Source organism: Rhinopithecus bieti, unplaced genomic scaffold (genome assembly GCF_001698545.2).
Source record: "Rhinopithecus bieti isolate Rb0 unplaced genomic scaffold, ASM169854v2 scaffold_22165, whole genome shotgun sequence".
Classification (NCBI taxonomy): domain Eukaryota; kingdom Metazoa; phylum Chordata; class Mammalia; order Primates; family Cercopithecidae; genus Rhinopithecus; species Rhinopithecus bieti.
In genome coordinates this window covers 1,119,026-1,137,902 of record NW_016810977.1, presented here as the reverse complement: position 1 = coordinate 1,137,902, position 18,877 = coordinate 1,119,026, and the positions used below count along the sequence as shown (strand labels likewise).

General features: G+C 39.8%; 1 protein-coding gene across 1 annotated transcript in view; it reads left to right on the top strand.

The window, feature by feature from the left end:
* DNAH5 (dynein axonemal heavy chain 5) overlaps positions 1-14,295 on the top strand; it is a 242,913-nt gene extending 228,618 nt beyond the window's left edge. Inside the window, 3 exon segments of the mRNA XM_017893302.1 lie at positions 3,298-3,450; positions 3,878-4,109; positions 12,485-14,295. Coding sequence (XP_017748791.1) covers positions 3,298-3,450; positions 3,878-4,109; positions 12,485-12,636 — 537 coding nt within the window. The 3' untranslated portion in view covers positions 12,637-14,295.
* The last annotated feature ends 4,582 nt before the right edge of the window (positions 14,296-18,877 follow it).

The following is an 18,877-nucleotide window of genomic DNA, read 5'->3' as shown; positions in this document are numbered from 1 at the left end:
AGTGTGTGCTCCCTTTCCCCCTGCTACCCCCAGCAATAAAAGCAGAAGCAATAAAACAGAAGGGGCTGGCTGGGCTTCCTAACTGTGTCTCCATCTTTCCATTGCTGCTATGGCTTCTCCAACCTCCTGCTGCCCTAGTGCTAAGCCACTGATCATACTTCAGGACCTGCTGTTATAGCTGCACCCTACTTCCTTATGTCCCTCACCAGCGGGGTGCATCCTTGGCTCCACACAGTTACTCTGGGACCCTCATTATGGAGACCTTGTCATCTGGGAGCTGTACCACCTGGAGCATGTGGCCTCTGAAGTCATCACAGCAGAGGGAAGGGAAATGGACAAGGCACCCCAGGTCTAGACTTTCTGGGTAAGGAAGTGACCCCTGCCACTTTCATTCACAGTCTGTGGATCAGAACTAGAGCCTTGGACCCAGCCTAACTGCGTGTGAGGCTGGGAAGTATAGGGGGCACATGGGACATCTGATGAGCAGAACCCACCTCTGAAACAGCCAGAAACCAGAAGAATTTCTTTACCTCCTGGGAGTGGGGAGAATGAGAGGGTCAAGGATCTTGGAGTGTTATAGACAAGGAGCTCTCTCCCCATCGAAGGAAATGTAGGAGTGGGAAAAAAACACACCTCCCAACAGGCTAGTGTTTGGGGATGACAAAATGTAACACGAAAGTATGAGAGCAGAGGAATAAAATGGAATGGACGTCAGGGTCATTAGAGAGCAGAGGGTCATGGGATAAGATAGCAGGATGTTAAATGCATCGTTCACATGGGTGGCTGAAGTCACCTAGAATGATTAATCAAAGTAAATAAGGGCAGTATATGGGTTTTGAGTATGCACTTGCTTGGCCAGAATACCCAGGTTCAAATCATGTCTCTTATGGGCTATCTAACTTGGGGTACGCCAATTGCCTTGTTGTGCCTCAGTTTCCTGTAAAGGGAAATAATAGCATTATATAATTCCTAGCATTACTGTGAGAATTACATGAGTTGATATGTGTGAAGTGCTTAGAACAGCACCTGGCATGTGGTCAGTGATATGTAAGTGCCTGTGATTATTAATACTAAAACGCACCACCACCACCACCATCAGCACCACAACCACCATCACCACTATGACCATCACCACCACTGTCACCACCACAGCCACCATTACTGCCTCCACGACCATCACCACTATGACCATCACCACCACTGTTACCACCAATTACTGCCTCTGCCATCACCACCATCACCACCACCACCACCACCTCCACCACCAACACAATCATCATCATCATCATCATCATCATCCTCAATATTATTTGGGGGATTGAGTAGAAGAGTAAACCAGGAGCCAAACTCCTTCATGAATAAGAGGAAGTGACCAGTAGGTGATAGAAGCAAGTAGGAGTAAGGATAGTATGTCTGGATGGCATGAGACTCAAAAGAAGAGAATGATGTAGCGTGATGACCTGGCAACAACAGTCAGAAATGACAAGGTCGTCTCCTCTTCCCCTGGTCCTGAGGGTTGTTGAGTATGAGGAAAGCAGTAGCCTACATTTGGAGAAGGCTGTGAAGGAAGCAGTCTGTCCCGGGTTGAGGGTGTGGGGTGGGGGGCAGACTTCAGTTAAGAGAAGGGATGGAGAGGGTGTTCCAGAATGAGGTGGAGGATCTAGAAGAGTTTTCTGATCATGGCATTGAAGATGCTGAAGGTAGAGTGGAAAGGCTTAGGAGGGGGGCTTGCCTCTTGTTATTGCCAAGGACAGAGGGGGATTGCGTCAGGTTGGGGCTGCACAGAGAGGGCAGCATACAGACGTGAGATTGGTGGGTGGGAGGATAGAGGGTTGGCCTCTGTAGATTACTTGGCTAAATGGCAAGGCGGTAGGACTTGTTTAGTGCCGAGCCTCAGGCATGTCATCCAGAGCTTCAGCAGATTATGAGGCAGTGAGTTCTGCAGGCAGCATATAGTGAGTAGGACTGCTTCTTGTTGTCTTCTCCATGTTATTTGATGACACCACCCCCCATCCCTCTCATCACATAGCTTAGAGACTCAGAATCAGCTTTGACCAGACCCATTTATTTCCTTCTCATCTTTAATAAATCCATTGCCCATGCCAGAGAGTTTTCTATCTGAATTGCCTCTTCTCATTGCCAAGGACAGAGGGAGACTCTTCCAGATCACTGGCCATTGTGAGTTCCTTCCCTACCAAACCAGATCATCCACCTTGGTAGGACCTGGGAGGCTCTGGAACAGGAATCCCTGTCTCGTTAGCAGCTCCCTCTGCCCTCAGACGGAACGTAGTATAAAATACACATCTCTTTTAGTTAACAGACCTATAATGATAGCAGACAATGAGTGATTTAATTCTTAAATTATGATCATTTTGTTCAGGTTTTTATTCTTCTCAGCTTATTATCAGACTTTGGAATCTCAATAACTCTTGAAAATAGGCAAATTAATTCTTAAGGTGTTTGAAATTCAAGTGTTATACCCAGGTTGATTACTACATTTATTCATACATAAAATATTGCAATTACAGTAAAATGTTATAATCTATGACTTGAAGATACCTTCCACTGCTGCTGCTGATGGCATTAATGACATATCCATGCCAGTTGTCGTAATGGAAGCCCCACAGGTGAATTCAGGGAGAAAGTCAGAAGCAATAAATGCAAATAATTTGTGGATGACAAAGAGTCTTGGGTTTCCATTTTTTGCTCCTTCAGGAGAGGAAACAAAAATGTATTCTAAAGTGACAAACATTCTGGAAAAGAACTGTTGTTTACCCCATTACAATTAAGTGTAGCAAGTCTTCTACAACTTATTATCCATGGGATCTATTTTACAGTGTTGATTTATCTTGATAAGGCCATGAGCATATTTATGTAAATAAAAATCCTTTTTTATGTGTTATAGATTGAAATTGTAACCTAAGGAAAAATGATGAAAGCCTTGAAATTTAATCCAATAAATTGTTTTGATTCCTTTACAGCAGAATCAGTGATGAATATATTGGTACATGGAAAGTGATTTGATTGACATTAGATATCTTGAACAGTTCTGTGAATTGATCTGATGTTCATGTGATGACTAGTATATTCTGTCATATCTTAGTAGCATTACTATTATTAAGGAGAAAGAATAATTTGAAACACTTATGCCAGAATCCAGGGAAAATTCATGACTTAGGGACTTTTTTCATTATAAAAGTGAAATTGATATTTCATCATTTTTTTTAGCGAACATAGCTGGTTTACACTGCAGTATTAAACTTATATCAATTAATTGTTTAAATATCTTCACTGCAGGCTTCTTGGGTTTCAAGTACACTGGGTTTCTGGTTTACTGAACTTATAGAAAGAAATGGCCAGTTTACCTCGTGGGTTTTCAATGGCCGACCTCACTGCTTTTGGATGACAGGCTTTTTTAACCCCCAGGGATTTTTAACTGCAATGCGACAGGTAAGAGCTCTGATTTGCACCCGTTGTGTTATTATAATTTTCCTCCACAGGGTTTTCTTTCATTATAGTTTTAAAGACTATAATAAGACAGAGAATGACTGTCTCTTTTTGGTACTAGCAGTTACATTGTCATGAACATAAATCCCAGCCACTTGTTCTCAGGCTGCTAGCTCGACTTTCAAAATATTTATTTCTTATTTTTGTATTTGATTTGATTTTGTATTTCTTTTTAAAGTAGACATAGCTAAATTAGGATGTGGTTTTTTTTTTTTTTTTTTTTTTTATGAGAGAATCTTGCTAATTCTTTACGCACTATTGTACTTCCTTTGAATTAGAGTGATTTGGAGCCAAGCTTTCATTATTGTTATGCTCTTTCTATTAAGACAAACCTCTAACTGCTCCATTCATCTTTTGCTGCCCTGAATAGGAAATAACTCGGGCCAACAAAGGCTGGGCTCTGGACAATATGGTGCTTTGCAATGAGGTCACCAAGTGGATGAAGGATGACATTTCTGCCCCTCCCACAGAGGGTGTCTATGTCTATGGCTTATATCTTGAAGGTGCTGGTTGGGACAAGAGGAACATGAAACTCACTGAATCAAAGCCAAAAGTGCTCTTTGAGTTGATGCCTGTCATAAGGATTTATGCAGAAAACAACAGTAAGTTGTCTTGTACCTTCAGTAAGTGTTCGCATTGTTCGTTTGGATGACGTTATCAACACGGGAGTTCATTATTTTTGTCATCGTGTAGTAGAGATTTTACTCTTATCAACTAGCTTTACATTCACACCCATGTTTAATGGGGACTCACTGACCTCTAGGCACTTTCTTGAGTATATTGAGGAGGCAATAGTTCTAGATAGTACTTGCTTATCTAATAAAGCAGATTAATATGTGTGGATACTCAGGAAATATTAGCTGACGAGATAAGAAAGAAATGTTTGGCATGGTTAATAAGCATGGGGAAGGAGAGTGAGATAACACAGGATGAAGTGGACAGGGGCTGAGTCTCAGGAGCATTTGGGCCTGGACTGAGCTTTGAAGAATGGATGCAATGTGGTGGGGTGAGCTGTGGTAAGGAGGCTTTCTAGATGAGACTGCACAGGGCTCAGTTGGAGGCTGTGGCTCTACCAGCTTGGAGGTTTGAACCAGATAGTGAAGTCTAGATTGAATTCAGAAGCATTTGGCTTAATCCTATAGCTAATGGTAAAATACTGGGTTCTTATTTCAGTCTTTGAATGTAATAATACTTCTGTGAAGTACACACGTGATTCTACTTTAACAAAATTATCAAAGCTGTACTTGACAAGTCTAAAAATGCCTAAACTATTTTCCGTTGTTGGATTAATGTTTTCCGGAGGCTCTTTTTTTGGTCACCTTTCACTCAGCCAACATCTCTACAGCGGTAACCACATTTCAGCACATGAGGGAATCCCTGTTCATTTTAGAAGCATAAACCATAAACTCTAGCCATGGTAGTAGATACCAAGGAAGTACTGATTTTACAATAGAAGCACAAAAGATTCTAACAAGTAAAGGGATAAAATAATTAATGAACTATAAGTATTTATTTATTTATTTATTTATTTGAGACAGTCTCGCTCTGTCACCCAGGCTGGAGTACAGTGGCACAATCTCAGATCACTGCACCCTCCAACTCCTGAGTTCAAGCGATTCTCCAGCCTCAGCCTCCTCAGCGCCCAGCCCCAAGTATTTATTTTTTAAGGAAACATTTGCTGGATGTCTAATAGTTACCAGTCATAACCTTAGGTGCGAGGGATACAAAGATCATTATGAATCAGATCCAGCCCCCAGAGACTCACAGTCTGGTGAAGGAGACCCATAGTAAGTAAATAATGAAAATACAAATTGATACATGTTACAGAAGAGATGCTCAGAAAGAAAACATAGAGATGTCTAGGAGTTTAGGGGTGATTGCTTTTGAGATGTGCTTTGGAGGACAAGAATGATAGTTATGGGGAGTTAGACTTTTTGTGGCAGAGGGAAATAGCATTAGCTCGCTTGGTCGTTCAATGACTGCTTACTGACCATCTGCCAAGCACTTCCCTAGTGCTGGGATGGCAGCACTGAGAAAAGACCAAACAGGCTTCCCATTCTTGTGGAGCTGAGTTGCAAACGGGGTGATAGCCATAAAAGAAACAAATATAGTCGGGCCTTGTTACTCACAGATTTGTATTTGTGAATTTGCCCACCTGCTAAAATTTCTCTGTAGCCCCCGATTCAATACTCATGACACTTTTATAGTCTATGCCATGGTCGTTCACAAACATGTGCAAAGCAGCAAACAACTGGAGTTGCCAGACATACATATTCCTAGCTAGGGCCAAACAAGGTGAGGCTGTGCCTTCTTGTTCCAGCTTTCATATTACAACTAAGTGTCCTGTTTGTGGTCTCTTTAGTACCATGTTTTACAATTTTTTTTTTTTTTTTGGTACTTTTCCTATTTAAAATGGCCCCCAAGTGTAGTGTTTAAGTCTGCTGTTTCTGAGCACAAAAAGACTCTGCCTTATGGAGAAAATACATGTGTTGGACAAACTTCCTTCAGGCATTAGTCATAGTGCTGTTGGCCTCCAATGCAATCGTAATAAATCAACAATATGTATTAACAAGATATCCTTAAACAGAAACACACATAAAACAAGATTATGTATTGACTGCTTGATGGAAATGTTGTGACCAGAGGCTTGCAGGAAACTAACCCTGTGTTTCCCCTAGGAGCAATGGCTTGGCATTTGTTAATTCAGTTTTCATGGTGACTTTATAGGACGTAACTACTGTGAATAATGACAGTTGACTAGAAATGAACATACTGATTTCAGATACTTCTTGTTTCTCTGCACAAAAGCACATGGGTGGTGTCTTAGTCCATTTTCTGTTGCTATAACAAAATACTACAGACTGGGCATGTGATAGACAATAGAAGTTTATTTTGCTCCTAGTTCTGGAGGCAGGGAAGTCCAAAGCCATGATGCCAGCATCTGGTGAGAGTCATTCCACGGTCACAAACAGAAGGTAGAAGTAAGCATGTGAGACAGAGAGGGGCACCGGGGCTGGACTTGGTTTATAGCAACCCACTCTTGCAATAACTATCTCACTGGCATGATAATGACATTCATTCATTCATAAGGGATTCACCGTTTTGACCCAGTCACCTTTTATCAGACTCTACCTCCAAATATTGTTGTACCAGTGATTAAGTTTTCAACACATGAAATTTTAGGGGACAAATGCAAGCCATACACATGGTTTGAGTGTAAGATAATTTAGGAGTTCTGTTAGGAATATTGAGCTGAGATCCAAGTGACAGAAAGGGGCTATGCTAACATCCTGGAGCAGAGGGAAGAGTGGAAAGTCATGAGGTGGTAATGGATGTGCTGGGTTTGGTGAAGAGTTTAGTTCTGGGATTTAGAAGACAGACCCGGTCCAGGTTAGCTGGATGTCAGCAGTGTGTAGGTGGATAACAAAGCCTCCACATGAAAGAGGTTCTTCAGGTAGAGGTGGAAATGGGGGAGTCGGAAGAGAGAACTGATATTTATGGAAAATGTTTAAAGGTGGATTTCACACCATGTCTCATTCAGTATTTTCAAAAGTTTGCTAGAGAAATGATTTTTGCTTTGAGAACAACAAGCTAGAGAGATTGTGATTTGTTGAAGGGAATAAGCATTACCTTGGGAGGGGACCAGTGTTTAAAACATGAAGGAAGAAGAGCCTGTGAAGGGAAGAGTTGAGCATCAGATTAGGAACACGAAGGTTCTCAGCACACTGCTTGGCACATGGTGTAGTTCAATATTTATTAGTTAAATCAAAAAAGATAAATGTGTCTACCTGGGCTTAGGCAAGCATACTGCCTATGGCTTTGTATTTACTGGTTCTTAGGGTAGTGTGACATCTTGGGACAGTAATTATTTTATAGAAATAATAATCAAGTGTTCCTTTAGCCAAAATAGTATTTTAGAAAATTGCTTTATCATATCATTGCATCTAGTCAACATGTTGTAAAAGCATCTCCCTTATAAAATGAAATGAAAACCTTTTTCCAGTTGAGTTACATGTTACTGTTTTTTCTTGTGACTAAACTATAAAAATCCGTGGCAATTTGACACTGAACATCTCAGCATGGTAGTAATAAAGTAATAATTTTATAATACTGGCAATTCTTTATGATTTAAGAACAGATTTTTATAGAAGAACTGTATCCACCCTGCTGCGTGTTAGCCAGTGGTGATGCTCATTAGCAGCAGGTAAGGGAGAAAATAAAATAAGCAAAGGAAAAGGGGGCTAATTTCAAAGTATTAAAAGAAAACTTTAGTTCTTTATTCCTTTTCTGATTTCAGTAAGAGCTGGTGGAAACTTGGTTTGTTGTTAAAATAGCTTTGTTGTTGAAGAGGTGTTTCTTTAGTAATGGAAAACTAACATTCTGTTACCCTTTTCATGTGATACATTTAATTTTTACTCAATTTTGATAATTGAGCAGGGCTCTGATTGACTTAAAGAGGTGTGTAGCATCATTAAAGACCAAAGTGCGGCTTAACTGTTTTTACATTAATATGAAGGAAATTTCTCAATTTAAGTAATCATTAAAATATAGATATAGGACTGGTTTATTTGTTTTCTACAAGAAGAAATCTAGATATTTATTTTAACTCTAAAAATTGAGTGATATACCCTCAAACTTTAAAAGGAAATCATGTTTCTTGCTAGAAAATCACGGAAAAGTCATTCAAATAGTACTCAATTCACCAAGAGAGTAAAACCACATGCACACCATCTAGATTCCCTATTCTCAAAGGAAGCTGAAAAGGACAGATAGAAGAAAGATGTGTCTTCACAGATTTATTATATGAGCAGATTGATGATTCTCAGCGAACTTTAGAACTGTAGCTGATGTGGTGGAAAACTGTGATTGGAACATTTGTGAGGGATGAGGCAAGCCTTCTGTGTACCTCTGATCACTAAGTAGGTGCAAGAGGGGTCTCAAGGGTTATTTCCTGCTAAGGAAAAAAATGTATCTAAGAATGCCATCTGACCGATTTTGACCTGAGACTGTGCAGATTTGGGACTGCGGTGGGGATAGCCATATGTGGTGACCAGGAGTAGAGACCTCCTAGCTCCTGAGCCCACAGGGTTTAATCGGCTGTCAGCTTGTAAACCTGGAAGTCTGTTAAAGTCATGGGAAACATGAGTCTGGGAAGTTGCTTTAGTGAAAAGGTCCATGCGTAAGTAGATGCATGTGTGTGTATGTGCGTGTGCCTGTGTGTGTATGTGCGTGTGCCTGTGTGTGTATGCGTGTGGAGACAGAGAGATAAACAAGTGTCAAATAACATCTCTATCTTAGGCACCTTCCACATTCCAGGCATTATACTATACCAGGCACATACATGTGTTAACTTATTTAATCTTTACAACAACTCTGTCAAATTTATCGTCCTCATTTTGCAGATGGAGAAATTAAGGTTTGGAGACCTTGGGTAATTTGTCCATGATTCCTGGCTACTGACAGTGAAAGCTGGTATCAGAACCACATTTGTTTGTTGTGAGGTATATGCAAACCTCTGGGAATTCCCATGGTTAGTCTTCCACTTGAGATTCTGTGTTTATGTGTCCTCTTAGCGCCTGGGACGAAACTTGAAAATAAAGGCTAAACTCAAAATGAGGACAGCTTCCTTGAATATTGAAGTCCTGAGTTAATTTTTCTCAGGTACCTGTTAAGGTAGACTGTAGGCAGTGGGAGGGCACAGGGAGAGCCCTCTGTGGGTGGTGCTCTCCCTCCCCATACCTCCCTCCATCATGCTGCAGGCTGAAAAGTGCTTATGCCCCTGTTCACCGGTAGAGGACTATGAGCCAGGAGCCAGGATATTCGAGTGGTTCTCCTGGCTTTTATCATCCTAGTCATTAGTCATGTGGCTTTGGAGGCCTATCTAAAGTATGCCACAGATTAAACTCCGGTATCTAGTTCTGTCCATTTCCTTTTCATGTTTTCTGCAAAGACAGAGGTATACATGCATAGTGCATCCCAAGTATTGCAGCGATGAAGTGGAGAGGCCACGGATCCATTCTGACTAGGTTTCATTCTCAGTTATTACTACAGCTTTCTAATCTTGGACAACTCGCCTCCCTCTGTTCCAGTGTTTGAATTCGTAAAATGATTAAGTAGTAGTACCCATCACACAGGATTGCTGAGAGAATTAAACTCACAATGTTATTAGGAAAAATATGTATTAAATACGTCCTATGTACTGACAATGTACTGACAGTGAACATGGGATGCATTTAATACATATTTTTTCAATTGTTACTCTTATTAACATGCTTAACTCAAATGCTTTTTAAAGGAGTGAAAGAAATAGTGTATATTAAGAGTGAACTGTCCGGTAATTTAAATGTTATTAGCAAAAGGGTGGTTAAATAAAAGAATGACTTAACGATTCTATAGAGACTCTCTATGTAATGGTTATTTTGGATGTTGGAAGCAATATATGGATGCATACTCACATGCAGATGAAAAAGCAAGATAGATAGGAAAGTTAAACAGTCAGAAAATGAAATTCCCCCAAGGTGTTTTATTAAAACCTTTAAGATCCTAAAGGGTATAGCTTGCCAGTTTGCACAACCTCTCCTCTCTCCTCCTCCTTCTGGAGCCCCAAGGTTTTAAACATATTTAGTTGATTTGTTCTACCTACCTCACATGCTTATTTTTGTCTTCAAAGTTGTTTGTCTAAACAGGGGGATGGTTTCGAATCATCTGCTTATGTAGTTGTTTAGCATCTGTCGGCGTTTTCACTATGGAATTATATCTTCAGTGGCTTCTAATCCTGCCACAGAAGTTTGCTGCACGCTGTGACTTGGCATGAGCACTTTCAGCTCTGAAGCAATTAAAAATAAATAGAATTGGATAAATACTTCAGAAAATTATTTTTACCTGCTTATTGAAGAGAATGCTATTTTTTTCCTCCATTTTTCTTTTGGGATTAAAATCCAAGTAGTCAAATACTTCTCAAGTTGTAATTATTGTAATTATCATGAGATTCAGATGTAAGGCACCAAAGCCTTACTTCAAGTTTATAAAATGATTGTTAATCAAATTTGCAGCAAGAAGAAGAATGAGTTATATATTTGTTACATGTTTAAAGATCCTAGGATTAAAGGATTTAACTATATCAGTGAGTATAGTTAGTGTTAACCGCATTGCATGATTCGTTGTCATTCATTTACTTGTTCAGAATTTTTCATATATATTTGCCTAATTATTATTACTAGTGATATACACATGGAAATTGGAAAAATTACACTGAGACTTAAAAATTAGGTATCACATTGTTTTAGGTTATTTCTAATGATTAATTTCATGAGATTGAGGAAACACAGAGTTTTAAAATACTGTAAAATATCTTCATTGTTTTAGAAGAAGGTTTCTCAGTCTTGGTACTATTGACATTTTTGGTCTGGATAACTTTGTTTTTGGGGGTGCTGTCCTGTGCATTATAGGATATTAGCAGCATCCCTGAGCTCTATTCACGAAGATGTTAGTAGCAAGCCCACAGCTGTGTTAACCAACAATGTCTTCAGATATTGGCAAATGTCCCCCATAGGTAGAATCATCCCTGGTTAAGAATCACTGCCTTAGAATTATTTATTTTATATTGAAACTTATGTATCATATTATTATATTCAGATGTTTCACTTCTTCTAATACAATTAATTAAATGTATAGTGGATATGTGAAAACACAGGGCACAGCAGGTTAAAAGGTCTATTGGATCAAATAATGAGACCAGCTTCTGATAGTGCCTTGCTTTTATAATTTTCTGGAAAAGGCAAATTTTTGAGCATGTCAGTTTTGAGAAATAAATTCAATAACTCTGATATGTTTCAGTGCCCATGTTTGTAACATTAATTCACAAAAGCAGAGCATCCTCTTAGTTAAATGTCATTTCACTTCAGTAGTTAAGTGAGGGTTTTTAAAAAATATAATATTGACTTTCCAGAAGAGTACGGGGATGGGTGTAGACACACTCTTGTCCTCGAAAAATGTATAATCTGGAAGAGACTATAAAATAATACACTACTTCCTGAGATGTATGTTAGGAGATGTGCAGGTAAACTACTGTGGACAGACTGGTTTCATAAGACACTAATGAGGCTTAAACTCCCAGGCTGCTCGCAGGCAGAAGCTCCTTCCAAAGCCTACTTTTTTATTTATAAATTTCACTCATTTTTTTTAAAGAGGGCCCTCATGAATTGTGTGAGTTTAAGTACCCACAGCCCTGGGCCTGTCTGTGAGTATGGGGTTTCCAAGGCTGGAAAGAAAGGGAGCCTGTGGGTGGAGATGGATGTGTTAGAAAGGATCTCTGAAGGATGGACACGCATAGATTGCCTTTCATTGCAGTGTCATTTTGGAAACTGCATCTATTCTTCTACTCCGGAAAGGTAGATTGAGTCTCAGAGAGGTGAATTGGTCTATTACTCTCTGCTTCCTAGCAATTGTATTTCTCTACATTTATAGAGAATTCACAATACCTGATTTAGCTGGGGGGTGGGGAAGCACCCTCTGTCCTAGGATTTAAGATGTGATGTAAGCTATGGCCTGCAGGGTTGAAGATTTTGAAATAATAAAGTAATGCCCACTGGTGCTGGATGCCTGGTTAAAACTGACTTGTGTGTGCTCAAGGTTTGGTGGGGAGATGAAGGAGAACAGGTGGAGGGGGATGTTGAGTTGACAGGTGCAAAGGAGAGAGAGGAAGCATGTGGGCTGAGTTACTGTCCATGGTTCGGGGCAGGGAGCCAGCAGAGGCCACCAGACGCTGTCTGGGTGTCTTGCCACAGCTACCTGCACCCTGTGGGAGCATCTGCATCACATCCAGGAATTGCCTGGCCTCAGAAAGAATGTCCCTCATTCTGCCAAACCCATCTGTCTTTGAAATGACCTACAGAATGCAGAAGCATGGCTCTGCACTCTCCTTGGGCACTTAAGTGGGAAATTCACCAAGTTCTTTTCTTTTACGATTTTTTTGTAGCTTTACGAGATCCTCGGTTTTACTCCTGTCCCATCTATAAGAAGCCAGTTCGAACGGACTTGAACTACATTGCCGCTGTGGACCTCAGGACGGCCCAGACCCCTGAACACTGGGTGCTCCGTGGGGTTGCCCTTCTCTGTGATGTCAAGTAACATGTCGGGAGTGTTCCCACCCAATGCTTTGGAAAATGCAAGATCTAAATTATTGTAACCTTTGTTTCTGTATGACTGCTGGACAGTGTATGTCAGTTCGTTTATGCAATTAATGAGCTGCATAGGTTTTCCCCACTCCTTAATTGGGTGCTTATATTTTACCTGTTTCATCATTAGTGACCAATGTCTGAGTTTGTTGAAAATGCTATTTAGTGATAAAAAAGTAAACTTACAACTTCCTCATGAAGTGTGGCCCTCAAATCCACAGTAGTGCATTTTCTTCTTTCTTTGCTGTGAAGACCGACTAGGGTAAGCACACGGTATTTCTCTGGAAGGAATTATTCTTCTTCTGTTAATATGGCCTGGTAACAGCCAAGTTCTTGAAGGTAACAGGGCAAGTTTGTGCTGATTTTGCTTCTATTGTCTTTCGTATTTAGGTCAAGTTAAGAGACTTATTTTCAGGGTTTCAAGCAGCCAATTAAAAATACCTTTTAAAAAATAGAAGGAAATAGAAGAATGGGTTAAGAATGTAAATAGACAATTTATGTAAGCATAAAGAATAAATGTAGAGCAATGTTTAAGCCTACTTATAATTAATAATGAGATACTAATTGATAACTCTTATAATAAAAATTAAAGCTACAAGTAAATCATAGCATGCTCTCAGTAAATATCCACTCACAAATTGCTAGAGCAGTGTAAATCAACCCAACCTTTTTTGTAAAATGATTAAATACAGTAAGAGCCATGAAAATATTCACACACTTGGATCTTTATTTTCTCTGTATCCAGGAAACAATTTAAAAGACTGAAAATAGTCTATATAAAATTATATTTAATAACAAAAAAATGGAAATGTCATAAATATTCAATAATCAGGCTATGCTTAAGGAAATTAGGAGATATTAGGCAACCATAAAAAATAATTTTGAAGATTCCGTAATATGAAAATGGTAGACTCAGACTGTTAAGTGAAAGATTTAGTTCACAAAATATTGAGTACACTGTGATTATAACAGTGAAATATATTTGCATGTGGACAAAGATTAGATGGCAAGATAGAAAAATAAGAACAGATGTGATAGCAAGAGTTATAGTTGGCTTGAAAAAAATATGATGATTAGGAGAAAAAATAAAGAAAGGATAGAAATCTTAGACAGTGTGTAGGGATGTCCTACGGGCTTTTATTGATTAGGAAACATTATCAAATGAATTTTTCACATATATATTTTTTTAAATTCTGGTTACAGGTTATTAATAACTCTTCATCTAACCCATTGACTAGAAAATTTGGTCAGTATTAAATTAGAATTGTGGTTTACAAAGTTTTGGTTAGCTCTGGATCTGTATGACTGCATTTGTTTTGATAAATGGTTTTTGGGAGGTGGATACCAGGAGACAAGTGTGAGCCCCTCTCACTGGGATTCATTCTATGGACCAGGATCATTATTTCATGCTCATGATGATGAGAGTTAAGCCTGAGTGGCTCTTGTGACTCCCCCCATCGTAGATGATACTGTTTTCATGTGAGTTCTTTCTTTTGGTGTGGATTAATGTATCAGTTAATTTGTGTGAATTGTGGTGAAACAATCATTTCATTCTGAAAAGCAAGTAATGAAAATGTGGACATCATGGAATTAGTAAAATGTTTTTACTAAATGCCTCATTCATAATTGTTATTTATCATAAAGGGGGGTAATTGACACTAAGTATCTAGAAATAAGCTTTCAAAACTGGATTTTTATCAAATAATTTGAAAATGTGTCATTCCTATGATTTTATGATACACATCTGTTAGTATGCATGCATGAGTCTTGGAGGCCCAAAGTAGAAAAAGACCATGAAAACAACTAAGAATTTTTACGAACTAATTCAACATGGCTGGCCTCTGAAGCAGTGATGAGTCAATGAGGCCCCTTTCTGCATAGCTGCCCACTCCTACCCGGGCTCCTCCCACCAAAAGGTGCTAGGTATTCCACAGTCAGGTAGGCAAGGGAGAACCGATTGAATGAATCTCTCCTGCAATGGAGAGGCTTCCTGATGGTCTTAGACATGGAGAAAAACTGCCAGGGGCTTGGTACCATTGCAGAGTCATGCAACAGTTTTTTTCAACTGTCCCAATATTGATTTACTAAAAAATATTTATTTTGCACCTCCTGTGAAGACTCTCTGCTGAACTGGTGATGCAGTGGTGAAAAAAAACAAAACAAAACAAAAAAAAAAAACAAAAAAAACCAGGCACAGTGCCTAATCTCATAGAGTTCACCTGAGAGGAATACATGCAGAATATAGCAATTATTCAGGTACATATGCAGTTGTATTAGTCCGTTTTCACACTGTTATAAATAACTACCTGAGACTGGTTAATTTATAAACAGAAGAGGTTTAAAATGGACTCACAGTTCCATATAGCTGGGGAGGCCTCAGGAAACTTATAATCATGGTGGAAGATGAAGAGGAACCATGCACATCTTCACAATGGTGGAGCAGGAGAAAGAGAACATGAAGGGAACAGCCACACACTTTTAAACCTTCACATCTTGTGGGAACTCACTATCATGAGAACCGCACATGGGAAACTGCCCCCATGATTCAATAACCTCCCACCAGGTTCCTCCCCTGACATGTGACGATTACAATTCAAGAAGAGATTTGGGTGGGGACACAGAGCCAAACCATATTGTTCCATCCCAGCCCCTCCCAAATCTCATGCCCTTCTTACATTTTAAAACACAATCATGCCTTCCCAACAGTCCCCAAAAGTCTTAACTCATTCCAGCATTAACCCAAAAGTCCAAGTCCAAAGTCTCATCTGAGACAAGATGAGTTCCTTCCACCTATGAGCCTGTAAAATTAAAAGCACCAAATGGGAAAATTGACCAAAACAAAGGGGCTACAGGCCCCATGCAAGTCTAAAACCGAAGAGGGTAATCATTAAACCTTAAAGTTTCAAAATGATCTCCTTTGGCTCCATGTCTCACATCAGGGCACTTTGATGCAAGAAGTGGCCTCCCAAGGTCTTGGGCAGCTCTGCCTCTGAGGCTCCATAGGGTACAGCCCCTGTGGCTGCTTTCAAGGGCTGGCATTGATTGCCTGCAGCTTTTCCAGGTGCACAGTGCAAGCTGTCAGTGGATCTACCATTCTGGGGACCACAGGATGGTGGCGCATTTCTCATGGCTCCACTAGGCAGTGTTCCAGAGGAGACTCTGTGTGGAGGCTCTAACTCCATATTTGCCCTCTGCGCTGCCTTATTAGAGGTTCTCCATGAGGACTCTGCTACTACGGCAGACTTCTGCCTGGACATCCAGGCATTTCCATACATCCTCTGAAATCTAGGTGGAGGTTCTGAAAACTCAAGTCTTGTTTTCTGCATACCTGTAGGCCCAACACCATGTGAAATCTGCCAAGGCTTGGGGCTTATACCCTGTGAAGCTATGTCCCGAGCTGTACCTTGGCCTCTTTTAGCCATGGCTAGAGCTGGAGCAACTGGGATGCAGGGTGTCACGTCCCAAGGCTGCACAGAACAGTGGGGCCCTGGGCCCAGCCCATGAAACAATTTTTCCCTCCTAGGCCTCTGGACCTGTGATGAGAGGGGCTGCCATGAAGATCTATGAAATGCCCTAGAGACATTTTCCCCATTGCCTTGGCTATTAATATTCAGCATCTCTTATGCAAGTTTCTGCAGGCAGCTTGAATTTGTCCCCAGAAAATACATTTTTTTCTTCTACCACTTGGTCAGGCTGCAAATATTCAAACTTTTATGCTCTGCTTCCTCTTTAAACATAAGTTTTAATTTCAAACCATCTCTTTGTGAATGCATATGGCCGTACACTGTTAAGAGCACCCAGGTCACATCTTAAATGCTTTGCTGCTTAGAAATTTTTTCTACCAGATACCCTAAATTGTCTCTTTCAAGTCCAAAGTTCCACAGATCTCTAGGGCGGGGGCAAAATGCTGTTAGTCTGTTTGCTAAAGCATATCAAGAGTGACCTTTGCTCCAGTTCCCAATAAGTTCATCTCCATCTGAGAGCATGTCAACCTGGACTTCATTGTGCCTATCAGCATCAGCATTTTGGTCAAAACTATTCAACATGTTCCAAAGTTTCCCACCTCTTCCTGTCTTCTTCTGAATCCTCAAAACTTATCCAACCTCTGCCCATTACCCAGTTCCAAAGTTGCTTCCACATTTTCAGGTATCTTTATAGCAGTGCCCCAAACTCCCAGTACCAATTTTCTTTATTAGTTCATTTCCACACTGTAATGAACTACCTGAGACTGGGTAATTTGTAAGGAAAAGAGGTTTATTTGACTCACAGTTTCACAAGGCTGAGGAGGCCTCAGGAAACTTACAATCATGGTGGAAGGCCGAGGGTAAGCAAGGCACATCTTACATGGTGGAAGGGATGGGAGCTGTCACACTTTTAAACCATCATATCTCGTGAGAACTCACTATCATGTGAACAGCATGGGGGAAATGGTCCCCATGATCCAATCACCTCCCCCAGATCTCTCCCTCGACACATGGAGATTACAATTCAAGATGAGATTTGGGTGGGGACACAGAGCCCAAACTATATCAGTAGTTATATATAATCTAAATTTATGGTTGTATAACATGAGGTACATTAGGTGTCTAGAAGATAATATAAAGACTGTGCATTAAGTGCTATGAAGGAAAATACTGGATGTCATGAATGAGAATAACAGAGGAGACTGCAGCATATCAGTTGTGTCACCACTGTCAGGCAGAAGCCATGTTACAATGTCCCCATTTAGTTTTACTGTTTTATTGATATTTTTAATGATTAGCTGATTATATTGCATTTATGGAGTAAAATGTGGTGTTTTGATATATGTATACAATGTGGAGTGATTACACAAGCTAATTTAAATATTCATAATCTCTCTTGACTTTTATTATTTTTTAAATTTAAATTGATTTTTTTAATTGGCACATTGTAAGTGTACATATTTATGGAGTACAATTTGATGTTTTGATACATATTTATGTTGTATAATGATCCAGTTAGAGTAATGTGTATATAGAACATCTCATGCATTTATCATTTCTTTATGGTGAGAACATTCAAAAACTTTTCTTCTTATTTGACATTTATTTTTATTGAGGACATACGCGCAATAGCAGGGAGGTGCTTCCCTGTGCCAGAGCAGCTGCTGCTCATCCTTACCTGGCTTTTCTCTGGTTTTCTGTTTATCTTGTTCCCTTGTGCAACTCACAGGTTCTGGTGACCCTCTCTGTGCAGGTAAGGTCCTTCCAAAATTCAGTCTAAAAGGAAAGTCTTGCCTCATAAATAACTGTCTTTTTATGTATGGGGCTTATTTCACCATTCTGTAGAAGCATACCTTAGCTTCTCTGAGCATCCCTTTAAGGAAATGTTGGCAAACATTGAACCACCTCAGCATTAGTGAGGCCATGTCACCATCAGGGGAAAAAGTCTAGCCAGGGTCCAGTGTCCTTGAACAACGTCTCTATTCCGGACACTTTTTGCCTGGAAAGACCTAATTTGATTGCGCCATGAGGAAAAGCAGCTCTGAGAAGGTGACATCTAAATTTAGATTTAAAAGAGAAAAGGAAAACATCTCAGATCCCCAAGCACTGGGGACTGGACTCTTGCTCCCTAAAGGGAGAAAGTGGGCACAGTATCTGCAGGATGGGTAACAGGAAAACCTGACTTGGTGTGGAGGGCTGTGGAATGCTACTTTTTAATGAGATTTCACACCTTATTATGACGGCTGCCAGTTCAGAGTAGTGGTGGATGGAAATCATGTGCTTCTAAGTCATTGGAATGAGGAGCACTTTTTGTTAAATGCCATTTGCAATGGAAAAATCTCATTATAAAGAATTCAGTATTAAGAGACCTGATGAGATGGCCACAAATTTTATACTTAAGTACTTTGTAGGATTCTATCGTTTAGACAAAATATACAGTATCAATGTCACTATTAGTGATAAATTTTTGTTCAAAGATGAAGCATTATGTAAATCTAGAGGAAGTGGGAATGGTTAGTGAGTACATAAAATAGAAAGAATCAATAAGATCTAGTATTTGATAGCAAAGCAGGATAACTATAGTCGATAATAATTTAATTGCACATTTAAAATAACTAGAAGAGTATAATTGATTGTTTGTAACACGAAGGGTAAATGCTTGAGGTGATGGAGACCCCATTTACCCTGATGTGATTATTACGCCTTGTATGCCTATATCAAAATATCTTG